Consider the following 18,318-nt stretch of genomic DNA (forward strand, 5'->3'; position numbering starts at 1 on the left):
TAGAACTGGAAGGGACCTTGAAAGGTCATCGAGTCCAGCCCCCTGCCTTCACTAGCAGGACCAAGTACTGATTTTGCCCCAGATCCCTAAGTGGCCCCCTCAAGGATTGAACTCACAACGCTGGGTTTAGCAGGCCAATGCTCAAACCACTGAGCTATCCCTCCCCCCGATTTAACTCCTTGCCTGACTGTATGGAGTTAAATCAAAGGAGGCTGTTGGGGTGGGGGGAGAGAGGAAGCAACAAACAGTAAATGAAACAATGACAGAGATGAGGTACCGCCAGAGAGAACACCAAGGATCCTTAAGGGAATAATGGGGGAGCTATTAATTGGGAAATACCTATCTCCTGGTCTCCAGCCAGGCTAGCAGGTTTATTTTTCCCAGTCCAAGCCCAGGATCAAAGGAACACTAAAACACTAAAGACCCTTGCCTAGAGAGGAAAGAGGGCTGAGTGGGCAGTTGTGGCCGGAGATGAGTCCCTGTATGCTGTGGGGGATGTCTGTATCTCCCAGGCCAATTATAAGGATGTCTGACCTGAGGGGAAAAGGGTGAAAGGAAAGAATAAAGTTAAAGTAAGACCCAAGCACATAGGCCTATTGTTGTTTAATTCACTTCTCTGAATGCTGTGTGCCTTTGAGTGAATAAATAATATTTTATTTTGAATAATACTTTATTTTGAATACATTGTTTTTGAGCCACTTTATTCAGCCACTGGTCAGAGGAAATGGAATGGGTTACCTAGGGAGGTGGTGGAATTTCCATCCTTAGAGGTTTAAGGGCCCAGCTTGACAAAGCCTTGGCTGGAATGTTTTAGTTGGTGTTGGTCCTGCTTTGAGCAGGGGATTGGACTAGATGACTTCCTGAGGTCTCTTCCAACCCTAATATTCTATGATTCTATGAAAAGGGCATACAAGTGCCAAACACAGCTGGAGCTGTTATGTTATCACAGTTGGTAAACAGGGGTGCTGTAGCCCAGAAACCCAATCTGAACGGTAGGGCCATCTGGTTCCACTCAGAGAGGAGTGAAGATAGCAAAACCAGTCACTAGAAGGGGCACTTGAGAATGCCTAAAAAGGGTCTAAAGTGCAACCCACCCTGTAATCATGACATACACCACAAGTAAAATTAGAAGCAATAGAAAACCTATGTTTAATACTGACAGCAACATGTTAATCACCTGTAAAAAAATTAGCAAGATTTCCATCCACAAAAGACAGCTCTTTATACATTAATTGTATCTTGTTTGTGAAACATCCCTCAGACTTGTTCCTCAGAAAGAGTAAAAAATTAAACCCATGAGGCTATGTATAACTTGTTAGCACAATAACGATGTCTTTTCTTTTCTCATTTCTTTCAGTATATATGATGAAAACATACAAGTTTGTTGGGATTTATATGGGCATTTTTGGCAGTCTTTTCAAATTTTTTGGATTGTGCACTATAATTTGAATCTGAGTACCTTCTTTCTAAGAGAACAATGTGTTTGTACTGGAATAAGTATTTGTTAGTGAATCAAAAAAGGAAAGAAGTTGTTTATTATAATTATGTTTTTTGGTAAGCCTGAGTTCCATTGTTCTGCAATGGAACTTCTACTTTTTTTTTTTTTTTGCACATAATAGGTCTGATGCTGCCTTTGTTTCACAGTTACAATTCTCAATGGAATTTTGGGATGAGATAGAAATGCTAGATTAGGCCCTGTTGTTTTCTTGTATGTTTTATGTACTTTGTCACAGCGATTGTTTTTGGTGACTGTCTTTTAATTTTGTAAAACTTTTATACAAAATACTTCCTTTAAAAAAAAAAACAGTAAATTTATTTGAAGGAAATTAAGAACAAAGTTAAAAACAAAGCACTTTGCAAAAACAAACAAAAAATGTATATGCAAATACAACATCTAATTAAGCTGAACATGTATTTGCATGTAAATAATTCAGGTTAATAATTATATCACCTTATATATTTGTACACACCAACTAAACAGGAGCCTTAATCTTGATTAGAGATAATTACAAATAGTAGTAATAATAATGATTACAAAAAATAGATGCCTACTTCTATGATCGTACTTAATAGTTTTGGTGTTCTAATTTATGTGTGTAATAGTTATATGCACTTAAACACAATCTGTTGGAAATGTTAAAGAACATGCAGGTTCAATTACTTGACCAGTTACGCATGTAACTGTCAATTTGGGGCATTCAATAGGTTCATCTTTTTGAAAATGTACTCTGATTTTTTTCCCTATGCAGTACAATGTATCATACTTTATAATCACCAAATAAACCACAAAAACAAATTATAGTTTCTTCTATTACTTTTATCCACCTTTGTTCCATGAGGAAAAAGAAAAATTCTGCTGATAAAGTACCCAAAACCAAAGGCATTGTACCTATATGCAAGAGATAAAACTAATTACATATTTCAGATAAGGGAGGGGGTGTACAGGCTGCTGTGAAAAAGTAAAAATGGGAATCGGTAGCCAGCGGGGGAGAACAAAACTCGTTTGTGACTGAAATGGAGAAGATTTGCCCAGTGTAAAGGATTTCTTTTGGAACTTCATTATATTTGTAAATTAGAAAGAGCTGAAAGACCTAATGTTGTCCAGGAAACTGCAAAAACAGTCATCAAACAACAAATACTCAAACAACTGAGGAAGACTCAATAAAATAGACAATGCTGAATGGAGTGCAGTGAATTGAGGGAAAATACATTTCTGTTTACTGTCTGCATTAGACTCGTCACTGGAGAAAACCTGGACTAGATGCAAGGCTTCCTAATTATTCTTCAGACAAATAAGAAGTTCCTTCTCCCTTCAGTCTGGAAATTTAGGAGCATGTTCTGCCTTCAATCCATGTTCAGAGCTCAGAATAACATCAAAGAGAATTATACAATCTGTCCCAATAAAATCAGGACATCTGGTCACCCTAAATCTGCATTAGTCAGAGGCAGCATGGACTAGCTGTTGGTGCAGGACACTGGGACTCAGGACATATTAGGTAAAATCCTAGCCCTGAATGAAGTCAATTGCAAAACTCTCATTGACTTCAATAGGGCCCGGATTTCACTTCAGGATCAATTCTTCACTCAACCACCAACTTGCTGTATGATGCCGGACAAGTCACTTAATCTTTTGGTGACTGAGTTTCCGCATCTATCAATTTGGACTATTAATAGTTACCTCTTTAAACTGATTTGATAGTCATGGATAATGCAGATTATATATTGTCTCTGTTATGCAGGACAAAATATTTTAACTTATTCTAAATAAGTGGTATTTTAGAAGATCGCTTGCTAGATCTCATAATTGCGCGCACACACACACACAGCTCTTACCGGTACTTCTTTCTAACACAGATTATAGGAATACACAAAGGATACTTAGTAGGGTGACCAGATGTTTATAGGGACAGTCCCGATTTTTGGGTCTTTTTCTTATATAGGCTCCTATTACCCCTTACCCCCGTCCCGATTTTTCACATTTGCTGTCTGGACACCCTAATACATAGCTTTGTTCTGTCTTTTTCCTGTAATGGAAGCAGTAATAATATGAAGCTCTGATGCAAAAGGGCTGTCTTTTGTCTTCAAAGGATAAAAAGAAGGCTAAAGAGTAATGAACCAGGAGTTAAAAATTACTTGAGATTAATAGTATTATTTTTATAAGCACCGTAGAGTGATTGCTATACATATTTTTCTTTTTGCGAGAATAGGGGCTTACAGGGCAAGGAGGCATTTTTTTTTCATAATTTAAATTTAAAAGGAAAGGCCAAATGTTCTGCTCCTTTGTGAGGCACAAAAGGGAGCTAATGTAAATAAAACGGGACAGAAATAGATAGAAAGTAGCAAAAAGAGAGCAGTGTTACCTCCAGTTAAAACAATGCTATAGGTATGAATGTGGATTTAAAATTCAATAATACTGATCTTTTTTTTTTTAATCATAGCAGACCCCATCATGCATTCTATAAGAACCCAAAACCATGACGGATCCAAAAGCACTTTACATGGTATTTTGCCACTCAGAAGTACATTCTACCAATGGTCAGTGCACAAGCGATAGTTCTATTTCTGGAGACTGACCCAACTAAAAAATAACTATTCAGCATGGCGGAAGCCATGTACAGTCCACTCCTGGTGGGTTCGTAGGTTCCGGAACTTGGGGTCCTGGGGATACTGACGCACCTGCTGGCTTGAAGTGGTTTCCATCATATATAGTGTTTACCATTTGATTCAGTGGCTTTCAGCACCCCCACTATACAAACTGTTCCAGCATCCCTAGGCAGGTTTAATGAGAGTGATCACCACACACTGCAAGGCTGTATTTAGTCCCGTATCTTATTCTATGTATATAAAGTACAATGAAAACACATAGCACTAGATATAAAAATAAATAATGATAATCCTGTATGAATTACACAAGTCCTAAAACCATCTTATCTTGTTAACATTTTTCTCTACTAATACAATACTGTACATGGAATAAACTATTGTCCTGTAATATCCCTGAACAAGAGCTATTAGCAGAAAGCAAGCAAGATATACCTGCCTAATTTCTGGTGCAAAATACTAACAATAAACTGTTTAAGAGCATCACTATATATCTTTGAATGTAAAAGGTGCTACCATGCATATATATGAAGTATTATCTGTTGGTTGGATAGCATGTGATATATCACTATCAGGTATACAGTGGAGAAACTCACAGAAGCATCAGCTGTAGAAGGGAAAAATTCTAAAGATTTTTTTAATAAGGAAAGGAGATAATAGGGCAAAAAATCTACTCACAAATAGACCCATTGGGAGTAGGATATCACTAGTATAATGGAGAGACAAGGTGAGTGAGGTAATATATTGTATTGGTCCAGCTGCTGTTGGTGAAAGAGATGAATTTAGCTATGCAGAGCACTTCTTCAGATCTGGGGCAGGTACTCAGAGTGTCACAGTTAATTACAAGGTGGAACAGATAGTTTGGCATAAGTAATTAACACATATTCTAAGGGCCCATTCAAGGTAAAGTGACACATTAACACCCCTGCAGTCATAGGACAAAACATTGGGGTTAGAGGATTGTAGATGGTTGTAATAAACTGCAAAAAGAAGAACAGGAGTACTTGTGGCACCTTAGAGACTAACAAATTTATTAGAGCATAAGCTTTCGTGGACTACAGCCCACTTCTTCTGATGCATCCGAAGAAGTGGGCTGTAGTCCACGAAAGCTTATGCTCTAATAAATTTGTTAGTCTCTAAGGTGCCACAAGTACTCCTGTTCTTCTTTTTGCGGATACAGACTAACACGGCTGCTACTCTGAAACTTGTAATAAACTGTAAATCATGATTTTTAGTGTCTAGCAAAGTTATGAATTTAAGCTCCCAGGATCATCTTTTGAAGGTATTGTGCAGATTTCCTTTGAGGATGAAGACTGAGAGGTTAGATATGGAGTGATCATTTTGTGAAAAGTGTTAAGTGTTTTTGTCTTTTATTATTATTCTGTGTGAATTCATTTGAAAGCATAATGGTTGTCTGGTTTCACTCACACAGTTATTATCTGGGCATTTAATGCATTGGATGAGGTACACCGCATGTTGTGATAGGCATGTGCCTATATCTTGAAGGGTGGGTTGTGGGGGCTATTGATCATTATAGATTTGGAGATACATCTGCAGGTTTTGCATCTATTATTCTGTCAGGGGCTGGTGCCACTTTGAGACCTTTTCACCAAAGGCTTTTATGTATTCTATAATGTGAACTGAACTATCTTCTTCTCTTTCTCTCAGAAATTTGGCTGTCTTTTTACAAGTCTCAGAATAGCTCATTCTCAAAATTAACTGTCTCTAGGCTTATTCCACCACAGAAAGTGTAATTGTGATCCAAAATATCACTTGTGGCAGGATGATAGGATCACCTGGGTCAGGAGTTCATCTATGTGAATAACTGCATGCAGCATTTTTCAGAACCAATAATGAAAATTCTTTCTCGAGCAATTAATTGAAATGTCAACATGATCATTTATGCAGGTTTTTTGTTTGTTTGGTTAGTTGGTTGGTTTTTTTAAAAATACTTTAGTAGTCTGGGAAGAAAAGTGCAAAAAAATGTACAAATGTACAGCAGCTCTTAGGAACAACCCCATGAGTTTCTGCTTGGTAATGTTTATATAAAAGATACTTAACTTTGGGCCTGCAATGGGTTAATGTTCCTAAAAACCAATTTTACACTAATATCCTCTGAAAAATGTAAAACTGTGTTTCAGAGTAGCAGCCATGTTAGTCTGTATCCACAAAAAGAACAGGAGTACTAGTGGCACCTTAGAGATTAAGGAATTTGAGCATAAGCTTTTGTGGGCTACAGCCCACTTCATCAGATACATAGAATGGAACATATAGTGAGGATATATATACACATACAGAGAACATGAAAAGGTGGGAGTTGCCCAACCAACTCTAAGAGGCTAATTAATTAAGATGAACTGTTGTCAGCAGAAGAAAAAAAACCTCTCTAGGCAAAAGAATAAAAGGACACAAATCTGACATCAGGAATCATAACATTCAAAAACCAGTAGGAGAACCCTTCTGGCCATTCAGTAACAGATTTAAAGGTGGCAATTTTGCAACAGAAAAGCTTCAATAACAGACTCCAACGAGAAACTGCTGAACTTGAACTGATATGCAAACTAGATACAATCAATTTAGGCTTAAATAGAGACTGGGAATGGCTGAGCCATTACATACATTGAATCTATTTCCCCATGTTAAGTATCCTCACAGCTTAAATGGGCTATCTTGATTATCACAAAAGTTTTTTTTCTCCTGCTGACAACAGTTCATCTTAATTAATAAGCCTCTTAGAGTTAGTTGGGCAACTCCCACCTTTTCATGTTCTCTGTGTGTGTATATATATATATATATATATATATATATCCTCACTATATGTTCCATTCTATGCATCTGATGAAGTGGGCTGTAGCCCACGAAAGCTTATGCTCATTTGTTAGTCTCTAAGGTGCCACAAGTACTCCTGTTCTTTTTGTAAAACTGTGTGTGGCTACATTCTCCTATCTTTACTCATATTTATTACCTTACTCCATGAAGCTGACTAACACTTTACAAAAGAAAGTATGGCAGACTGGGCCCTAAATGAACAAAGCTGGATTGCACTTAGTATTTATTTTCTAATAACCTGAAATCTCCTAACACTTCATATGGGAAAAAAAGGCTGCTCATCTTATACACAACTAACTCCTCTTGCTCTAGTAACATGGATCTCTAATTTTGCACAACCCATTTGATACCTAATGGCAGTTTCAACTTTAGTCCTAGGTAAAATAATGCAGTAATCAAATCCTATTGCTAGAACTGGAGAATACCATTTTTCTTTCTTGTCCTTTAGCTATTTTTCTGTTGATTGGAGCATATTTAACTACTGCTGTCTTTTAGGAGGGAGAAAATTGTCTAGTGACTCTAAGCAATGAGGGTCAGGAGTTCTGAGTTCTATTCCATGCTCTGCCACTCACTTCCTGTGAATCCTAGGCTAGTCACTTAAACTTCCTTTGCTTTGGTTTCCCTCTTCTTTAAAATGATGGATATATAAATAATTTCTTTTATTTTCATCTATAGATATCCAAGCCCTGTATAAAAGCAGCTGATCCCTATTCTCCAACCTTTACAGGTTTGGCAATGCTACACAAGGAGTTTGAGTGACTTGACTAAGCTAGTGGTAGAGACAGAAACAGAACTTAGGTCTTTTGACTCCCAGTCCCATGCTCAACCTAGTGGGCCACAGCTGTCCTCTGAAAAGCTTGCCATGAGACTTAAGGAATGGTTATACTTGCTTCCTTGTCCTTGAATGAAAGATGCTACAAAATAATATATATATATATATATACCGGTAAGTAAATTATAAAACAAGATGAAAGATGAAATGTTTTGTTTACAAAATCAGAGTTGTGCACATCAGAAGGATTTATTTGAACTAATCATACACACTGTCAGGTTCTAAATTAGCCCCATGGAAAAAGACATGGGCATTATTACAGACATGTCAGTGAAAAGCATTGCCCTAATGACAGCATGTGTAAAAAATGGGATAGAAAATAATACTGAAAATATTGTCATGCCCTCACCTGGAATACTGTGTTCAGTTCTGGTCACCCCTATCTCAGAAAACATCTAGCAGATATTAAAGTTCAGAGACAGGCAACAAAAGTTATTAGATGCACAACAAGACTTTATCTATGAGGAAAGATTGGAAAGGCTTTGAATGTAGTTCAGAAAAGAAATAAATATGAGGCCACATGATAAAGGTATAAAAATAAGGATAGAAAAGGTAAATTGAGCACTTTTATTTACTCTCTCTCATAATACAAGAACAATGGGATATTCAGTGTGGTTTAAAGAAAACAAACATGAAATTGATAAAAATGAATAGTTTTTTACAGAATTGATAATTAACTCATGGAACATACTGCCACAAGAGATCACTGAGGCCAATAATTTAGTAGAATTCATAAAATTGCATGTATTCACAGTGGCAATAATTATAATTAAATGAGATAGGATGAATAATCTTTTAGAAAATATAAACCTTCATGATTCAGACCACTACCTAAGGGCTTGTCTTCACTTAAAAAGCTACAGTGCAGACACTACCTAAACCGATGGGAGGGGTTCTCCCATTCACATAGGCAATACACCTCACTGAGAGGTGGTGCCTAGGTTGACAGAAAAAATCTTCCATTTTCCTAGCACTTACCTAACACAGGGAGTTAGGTCAGCTTAACTACGTTGCTCAGGGTGTGTGGATTTTTCACACCTCTGACTGATGTATTCAAACCAATCTAATTTTCTAATGTAGACCAGGCCTAATAGAGGTCACGAGAGAAAGTTATTCCACAGTTTTCTATTATGTGGTTTCTTGTACATGCCTATGAAGTATCTGGTACTTACTGGTCACTGTCAGAAACAGAATACTGTGCTTGATAGACCAGGAATCTGATCCAGTATGACAATGCCTATATTTACAATATAAAAATCAAGATGTAAAGAAAAATAATATGTCCTCTTGAGAAAAGCACTGTGCAATTTCTGTTAAAATAATGACTTTTTAATGACCACATTAGAGAAACAATTTATGTGTGTTGGACAAGATTGCACAAATGAGTAGGGTTGCCTTGTAAGGAAAGCTGCAAGGGCTGGGGAAAAAGACTCAGAAGTTATTTCTGGTTCTCCAGATCTTACGAATTAGCAAATCTTTTCATACTGCATTTTCACATCCCGTCTGCTAACATTTCTTCCACCCCACCCCACACACAACAGCTGACACCATAGCTAATAATGCAAACCAAACTTCAATCTACATCTGACATTCATATAGGCTGGTAATATACTGTACAGTTTATTATAAAGAAAACCAACCTACTTGCATTATTGTTTCAATTCTCTGTTTCATGCTAACCCGAAAAAGTAGAAAGAGACATCTAACCAACAAATTTGAGAAGTTGCATTTCATTACCGGTATTTACTCTGGCTGCAGTAGATTCAGCCTTCTTCCACTTGCTGAAACATGAAAGGTGCCTTGTTTTCATTAGTGTTCCTATCTTGCACAGAGAATGCATCAAAGGTATCAGAAGATTTTACATTACTGTGCTGCAAATTATCTCCTCAAACTTTAAAATGAAAGTAAATCCAAAGTAATTAGTTATAACTGCATTGTTTTGCACCGGTTGAAATAAAATGGTAAATATTTGAAGTAATAACAATTAAAAACTAAGATAGCTTTCAAAGTGCTGTTTCCATAGAAAATCCAAATGAAAATCCAATACAAATCCTGATTAAAACCTAACCAACCAAAACACTGCAGATTACCGAGAGTCCAATTAAATATGACAAATGAATACTTGACAGGTTTCAATTCTAATTCTATTTATGTCAGAATGATCCATTAATATTGAAGATTAAATTACCAGAATTTGAGCAATACAATTGTTCTATATAGCTAGACAAGTCATCTTAAAATTTGGATCAGAGAAAGCACTCACTCAAATGTCAAATGCTACATTTATAGAGGACCAAAAGTGCATTGCATCTTGTTCTGTCATCACCTATTGACTAATGCTAACAAAAATTACTGGAGGCAGATGACATGCCACTGTCTAAATCCTGTTTTAAAAAGTGACAGCAGAATTCAAAAGTCAGTAGAGTATAATTTTCATCACAATGTCACCCACTTTTCACGGGGTTCAGTTCAAGATTTTGTGAATATGACAAAAAGTCTCCCTTACTGTCTGTAATCCTTGCATTATACAATTTGAGACTTCTATCATGCTACTCTTGTTTTGGAGATGTTCATGGCATAATAAGTACATTTAGTAGTTTGATCTGGTTGTGCTCCTACTTATTCTGAAATCTGTCTAATTTCAAAGGGTAAATATGTAATACTAACAAAGAAAAGTTACCCTTGTCCTCCTTTTAATTTCATTTTAAAGTTTAATAATTAATATAGTATAATGGTAGTTGCCCCACAATTTCCAAAATTTAAGCAAACTAGAGTCCACTGTATGTTGGAATTTCTGAGAATAAATTTGGATAAGACCACTTTTATTATCTACTGAAGAGCACACCAAAAGTTAGGATAAATCATAGTCTTACAGTTCATCCAAGATTCCGTGTTTATATATTGCTTTATATATATTGTGCTTCAGACAGTTTCAGAAGAACTGTGAACTTATTCAGTTAAATCTCAAAAATACTTGCCTTCATTGCACTGTATCTACCTGGATATAGCCAGTGCTTTAGCCTCATTTTCCTAAGCACTAAATTTCACCCATAAATTAACAAAAATAAAAATAAATAACAATTTAGGAAGCAGGCTCCCAACAGCTTTACACATATATAAATGGGAAAATTATAACTGAATTTAGGATAATTATTATTTCCACTGGGGGTTGAGGGTGTCCATTATTCTGTATGACTTGAGATAGTCATGCATTGCTGAAATGCAGACCTTCAGCAAATGCAGACTGCTGCAGTCCTTCTCCCTCATATACATTAGATTTGTCAATTTCCTGACCACAGAGCATGATCTATTTTTATTGGGTCAATATGTCTATTTTAGGAATAAAACAAGAACAATTTTAACTGCTGATCTAAGCCTTTGAAAGAAGCTAAAGTCATGCACAAAGCCAAACAAAATCTATACTGGGTTTGAGGAGCTGATGAGACTCCATCTTCCTCACATACACAACTATACAAACTTGATTAGCAAACTCCTCATTTCACACGTCAGCACTATGTACTCTTTGACATGCGGTAATCTTTGACATAAAGTAATCTACTATATAGTTTAAGGGCATCACCCAAAGCTTCAAAGAGCTTTAGATAAGGGTCAATAAGTGTGGAACAGTAAATTATTTAAGATCTATTATAGAAAAGTATTTTAAAGTCCACTATTTTCTAATCGTAGACAAAAAAGAAAATTGCAAACTATTAAGTATTTAATTACCATAATTTTGTAATTGCTGAAGAATTACTCATACTGCAAATCAGGATGCATTCCCCACCCCATCCCCATATATATAAAAAAATAGTTAATTGAAATGATATGTTCTAAAAGTATTTTCCACAATATACCGTGGAGGAAAAAATCAAACCGTGCTTTCCTTTTCTAAATAATTCAACATGGAGTAGAAACCTCAATATTGTTTTGAAAACAGGTTGCATAATATTGGGGGGAAAGGGAAGACTCTAGAAGGAGATTTTTAGTTCCTATTTTCTTTATGCTGATGCTGCACAAATTCAATTTCAGGAAAATGTCATAAGCAATGATTGTATGACAAAAAAAATGGAAGTAGAAAATAGAACACATGTCCCTTATCAATTCCTTTTGTTTAAAAAAAACATTGTGTATGCAATTTAATTTCCTTGAACCCAGCCCCTGCACTGATTTTTTAAAATTATTTAACTGTTTCAGCAATGTAGTTTTAAAATAATGTAAAAATATCCTGCTGATTTTATTTGTATGGTTATGTTCCATTATTTTGTATGGCTGCATTTTAACAAATTTTACCATTTAAAATAAAATAGTTATAATTTAAGCTATTTTATTTTATTATTTTGGACTGACCTTTCCACAAGTCTACTTATTATGGCTCACTAGTGTGATTATGTGTGTGAATGTTGTGTTTGCCCCTACCATTTTCCATATGCTCTGCCTCACCAACACTGCCATCCGGCGTAGTCCTTTCGTAGTTGTCCTCTGGGAGTGGAAGGGCACCCAGTCTTGGCCCTGATGAACTCTTACTGCTTGGTGTTTCTGACTCCTCCAGACCGCTGTCATAGCAACTCTGCAATGACCCTTGATGTGGGTCCTGAGGCTGACTCACAACAGAAAACGTCACTCTACGAAATGGCTGCAAGAGAAAAGATTCTGAATGTCACTGAAAAGTTAGGTCTTTGAACAAGTGATTCTCAAAACATGACTTAAAACATACTAATATCTTAATGTTGACTAACTGAACATACAACTTTGAAGTTTTGTCTAATTTAAAATAAACAATTTGTAGTGTTTGACATTGCATTAGGAATGTCATGGATTTTTCAGTTTGCAACACTATCAAGTACCTTCATTCAGTCTGGCAATAAATCTGTTTCAAAAAACCTATATCAGGTAAGAGAAAAACTATACAAGATTTACAAGATAAATGCTCAAATTTGAATTATGTCGTGGCTACTGGTAACACTAACACACACATAGACCTTTTTAAAATCACTGTCTGTGGTTTTGGAAGCCCATCCCCGTAAGAAAGATAACAGGAAACAGAAATGTTCAGTCTCTCTTAGCTCTTTTGCCATAAAATTTAATGCCTGGAGATTGGGTATGCTGCCAGCTGACTTTATAAAGCCTTTAAAGTACCACTGGCACAGCTGAAACCAGATGCTTCCACTGGGACCATTCAAATGTTGATTATTATGGATTCGTGTTCATTCAAAATGTCAGAGATTACAGAAGAAATAATTGTCACTATAAAAGTTTACATACTGAACTCTGACACTCAAGAGTATTCCAAGAAGTGGGTGAGTTCTACTCTCAACATTTAGAAGACACTTAAATGTAGACTGGGAATTTAGAAAAAAAAAAAAAAAAAAAAAAGCTAGGTGTCTACCTCCCATTGAAGCATATTACACATTTCAATTCATTTTAGTGAAAGTTAATAGACATTAGGTTTTTGAAATATTGTACCCGTAATAACAAACAATAATAATACATTTAATTTACTATTAATAAACTGTATTTTTTAGGTTGCAACAAAACCTCTAACACTAGAAAACTAAACTATATTTTAATCTCTAATCTATTTGCACGACACTTGTTTACTAGTGTATATTAGTAATATTACACTAATAAAAAAAGTCATGTGCAAATAGATTAGAGATTAAAATATAGTCTAGTTTTCTAGTGTTAGAGGTTTTGTTACAACCTAAAATGTATATATAATTTCACCTTGCTGTCATCTTAACAATCATATTGACATTATCACTTTGGATTTTCAAAACACTGTGCAAACATGAATATACTAACAAAAGCTACAATCCTGCAAAGGAATGAATGAGACTCCACACAGGTTTAAAGATCGGTCCCTTTGTTTGACTGAGGTATGCTTTGAAGGTGTAAAGCAATCTTTAAGTGCTAATGTTCAATAGGTTGGTAACTAGGTAGCGTTATGGATATAAACTAATAAACAAGAACTCCTGGAACAAGTAAATCAGCACAGATTATAAATGTGATTGTTGTTGTTAATATAAGAAAAAAAAAATGAGGTTAACAGACCTCTGGTATTATCATGCTAAATCTTCAAACTTTAAAGTTTGCTTATGTTTGTTGCTATAAAGTGTTGGTATGTCAGTTTTACTCATAGCTCTACAGCACGCCCATTACGAGAAGAAGAGAGGTAAATGTAAACAGTGCAAAATGGGGCAAATAAACCACAAAAGATGTGGAGAGCCAATGCTACTAAAGTGGGAAAAGGGGACAGACAACAATAGAGAGAGTTGGAGCTTCTGTGCAGGGACCCTGGCCCTGTGTGATCTAAGCTTCTTTTCCCCTAAGGAACCTCAGCAAGGTGGATTTTGATGGTTATATCCCTTGCCACACCACAAGACCAGAAGCCCCTCCTCCTTAAATGGAACATTATGCAGCAAATCAGCTTGTTGAACCTCATAGGAATTTTAGAGCCCTTCCCAGGTGTTTTAAAACAGTAGGGTAGAATAAGGCCCTTAATATTCTGAACTGTGAGATGTTTGGATCATTTGTATTCCATGTCATATGTTAGATTACATAGGGTTACCATACGTCCTCTTTTTCCCGGACATGTCCGGCTTTTCGGCAGTCAAACCCCCATCCGGGGGGAATTGCCAAAAAGCCGAACATGTCCGGGAAAATGGCGGCTCTGCTCCTCCCCGACTCTTGGGCTCTGTTTAAGAGCCAGACTGCCCGAGCGCTACCGGCTTCGGGCAGCCCCGTGCCTCCAGACCCTGCGCCGCTGGAGCCCGGGAGGGGAAGTGCCCGGCTGGGGGTGCAGGGTCCGGAGGCATAGGGGCTGCCCAAAGCCCGAGCGCTACCAGCTTCACGGTTTGCTGGGTAGCCTCCAGACCCTGCGCCCCCGGCTGGGTGCTTCCCCTCCTGGGCTCCAGCTGCGCTGGGGAAGCGCCGGCTGGGGGCGCAGGGTCTGGGGGCTGCCCGGCAAACCCTGAAGCCGGTAGCACTGGGGCAGCCCTTTCCCCCTGGCTGGGAGTGGAAGGGAGGAGGGGGCAGAGTTAGGGTGGGGAAAGGGCGGAGTTGGGGCGGGGCTAGGGGTGGAGAAATGGGCGGGGCCAGGGCCCGTGGAGGGTCCTCTTTTTTTATTTATGAGATATGGTAACCATAGATTACATACTGTTATTTGCTATTGACAGTTTACATACATATGCATATGCTCACATATACCTTGTATTTAAGTAATGGTAAAGTCCTTTGTCCTTATAGTTTTAGAGCTGAGTAACTAGCTATCATATTTTCTTTAGTACTGGAGAGATCCACTTCTACTCACTGCATTTTGTCACTCCATTGGACTTTAAAGAATTTTAAATGGATGCCAAACACAGATATGTGTTTTTGATAATCTGCCATTTTTCTCTACCATGACTTTTTTCAGATAATTTAAGAATACTCTCAAACACAAGTGTGCACTATATGGAAAGTTAAGGATAAGTAAGTCCAGTAAAGATCACTATTCTCAATACATTGACAGAAGTCACAGGCTATTTCCACTGTTCTGACATGGTTGCTATATTCATTTCTTCACTTTGTGACCATGTAAGCTGACCAGATGCCTGACTTTATTACACTGGAGATGAGATATTTTTTGTTTTGGAAAATATGGGCATATTATTTAGCAGGAATGTTAAAAGCTCCTAATACATTCCAAACTGGTGATATACTATGGTCCAGAAAACAACTCAGCTGTCTTAAAAGGGGGGTAGGAGGAAAAGGTTTGTGCCAGTTATAAAGGTTTTCAAAACAAGAAACACAAAATGCAGCATGTACTTAAAATAAGTCTATTTACCTATTTTAGTTTTATACACAACTGGCAAACTTCCTATGGCTCTAACGCAAAAAGAGAATGTCAACAAAAAATGATGCTCCCAGCTAAACAATTAAAACATCAAGACATTTTTTTTTAAATAAGGTTAAAATTTGATGTGTAAGTGAAAGCTGTCAGTGTATCCTGAGCTCTAATTTCAATATTCTTTCATTTTAATACACAGAATTATGCTTAGAGGTACAAATCCTGGCCCTCCCCTACTGCTACAAAGGGACCCCTGGCAGCAGAAGTAGAGCTGGTTGTATGTGTTGCACACCCTCTTTGCAGCACAGAGTCCTGGGTGGAAATGGGTAGACAACTAGAAGGCAGTCCCAGAGGAACTACTACTATTTGAATTGTTCCTATGTAGAGTAAGGGATGAGGCATATAAAGTCCTGTGGAAGCCTCTATGAAGTAGCCTCCACAGTTGCTCCAAGGCCTAGAAGGATTCCTTCCCTTCCACCCTCAATTCATCTACCCAGTGCCCAGCATCACTACTCAGGCTGGGTCCTGGGCTTGGGTTTGGGGTTCAATGAACTGGCCTCCTAATAGTACTTTGGAGCCTGCATACAGTGAAATTCCATTTATAATCAATTAAAGTGAAAGGTTTGAATTTTTCAATGCTTTGCAAGGCACAAATTGCAAATCCAGTAATAGTGAACCTGCGCTTATGCTGAGGCTGTTCTGTGACAGGAAAAGCAACTTAGTTATAAGATGATACCACTGCAGTTATTTTTAAATAACTCTACTCCTCTCATTTCTAGCTTTGAAGCAGGACTGACACACTGAACTGAAAAGTAGGAAGTCATTCAGTGTTTACATATTCTGTAACATGATACTTCTTAACTTTTCTCCTTCCCCCTTGAGCTGTTTTTTATATTTTCATTTATAATGACAACATTACACTTACACAGGTGAGTTATTATGTTTAGAGAGGATGGCAGGAGCAACTGAGCAATGCAGTGGAGAGCATCTGAACCAGTGCTGCTCAGCACATTTCTTTTGTATTGCGACTTTCATTCTGCCTTAGGAGGAGTGCAGCAAAATAGCAGTGTTTTAGAGTAGAATATGTATAACCTCCACAAGGTAAGTAAATGTAACCTGGAATGAGTGCCACCCCCACAGAGAGACATTGAATGAGCTTCCGTCGGGGTGGGTGGGGAGAAGAGGCATTCCAAATTCCAATCCTGGTGAAGAGTGGTGAAATGTGACACAATATAATACTAAAGGTACAGAATAGCTGTGAGCAATTTGGTGTGATCAATGACTCGAGAGCTCTGCAGTCTGAGTCACAGATCACTGCATTGACCTCACATTGGCTAAATCCACCAGTTCATACAGAAAACTTACCAGAGGAAGATTGAAGAGAAATGTATTTTCCCTACCTAACTCCCCAAATGAAGAAAAAGGTTGCAATCCTGTTCCTGCTGAAATAAGTGATAAAACTCTGCTCAGTGGAAGCAGGATAGCGTCCATATTACATGAACATAGAAAAAGGAAGACATTCCATTATCTTGCCTGCAGCTGTGTGGCTGAGGTGCAGAGTGTCTGTCCTAGCCAACACTCCCCTTAACCTCATGTTCATGTGGCAGAATATGTTATAAAAGTGAATGCCTGAAAGTATAGTACGTAGTATTCTAAAAAATACCCTGACATTTAAGACAGGAAGGGAAGAAGCTTTGTTTTTTAGTCAAAACAGCATGTGTACATAAGACATATACATGCATCTGTTTTTTTGGCAAGAGGAATGCATTCTGCTTCCCAGTTGAGATAATATATAAATATGCACGTCTGATGGTTACATCCTCCCTTGAAAAATGTGTATTGTAACATGCTGCAGTGAAAGCATCCTATAATGTGAGATACCAGACAAGCAGGGATAACTCATATTCACTCCCACAGTAAACAGTGAAACATATAAAAGACAACACACTAACAAATACAGACAAGATACATATATACAGGTACAGAAAACTGCAAAGGGTGGGGAGAACTCCAGATGACGTAAACTGGTGCAACTCCATTCATTTTAATTGATTGCCATGGAGCTTTGCTGGTTTGCACCAGCTGATAAACTGTCCCTTTATTTTGTGCATGATAGTTAGCATACAGAGATGTGAGGATAGGTCTTACTGTTCTGTTAAAGGCTTTGTCTGGAGTAGGGTTCAAGGAGTGATGGTAGCATGTATTAGCTAAATTCTCCCTGATTGCACAACTGTTTTACGAATTTCCTTAGATGTCTTCTCAACTCATTACTTAGACTAGAAGGTCTTTGAGGCAGGGATCATCTTTTTGTTCTGTGTTTGTACAGTACCTATTACAATGGGGTCCTGGTCCAAGTCTGAGGCGCCTAGGTGCTACCACAGTACAAATAAATAATAATAAATTCTGGCACTATGCAGAAAAGTATGCCTACATTGTGACCCAACTACATACCACTACCCACAACAACAAAAAATCTGGATCCAGACTTAGATGCTGTTCTGCAAAATGGATATAATCTATCAAACCAGGAGTTATCTGCAAGAAAGACTGGGTGATCAGATCAGGGACCATAACAATAAGGGTACATCTGCACTGCAGGTAGGATGACCGGACAGCAAGTGTGAAAAATCGGGACGGGGGTGGGGTGTAATAGGAGTCTATATAAGAAAAAGACCCAAAAATCAGGACTGTCCCTATAAAATCAGGACTGTCCCTATAAAATCTGGTC

General features: G+C 37.5%; 1 protein-coding gene across 18 annotated transcripts in view; it reads right to left on the reverse strand.

Annotated features, from left to right (window-relative positions):
• The window catches only part of PCDH7 (protocadherin 7), a 398,059-nt gene that overhangs the window by 201,981 nt on the left and 177,760 nt on the right, over nucleotides 1-18,318 (reverse strand). For 8 of the 18 annotated variants that reach the window (XR_010601519.1, XR_010601521.1, XM_065597002.1 and 5 more), the window contains one exon: nucleotides 12,179-12,395. The exons of 1 other annotated variant lie outside the window; for it this stretch is intronic. Coding sequence is in view for 10 of the 17 variants with exons in the window: in XM_065597002.1 (XP_065453074.1) it covers nucleotides 12,179-12,395 (217 nt within the window). In the remaining 7 variants the exon portion in view is untranslated. Of the gene's footprint in view, nucleotides 1-12,178; nucleotides 12,396-18,318 lie in introns of those variants that run through there. 9 more of the 18 variants (XR_010601522.1, XR_010601523.1, XR_010601524.1 and 6 more) reach the window with 2 other exon arrangements.

This window comes from Chrysemys picta, chromosome 5 (genome assembly GCF_011386835.1).
Source record: "Chrysemys picta bellii isolate R12L10 chromosome 5, ASM1138683v2, whole genome shotgun sequence".
NCBI lineage: Eukaryota > Metazoa > Chordata > Testudines > Emydidae > Chrysemys > Chrysemys picta.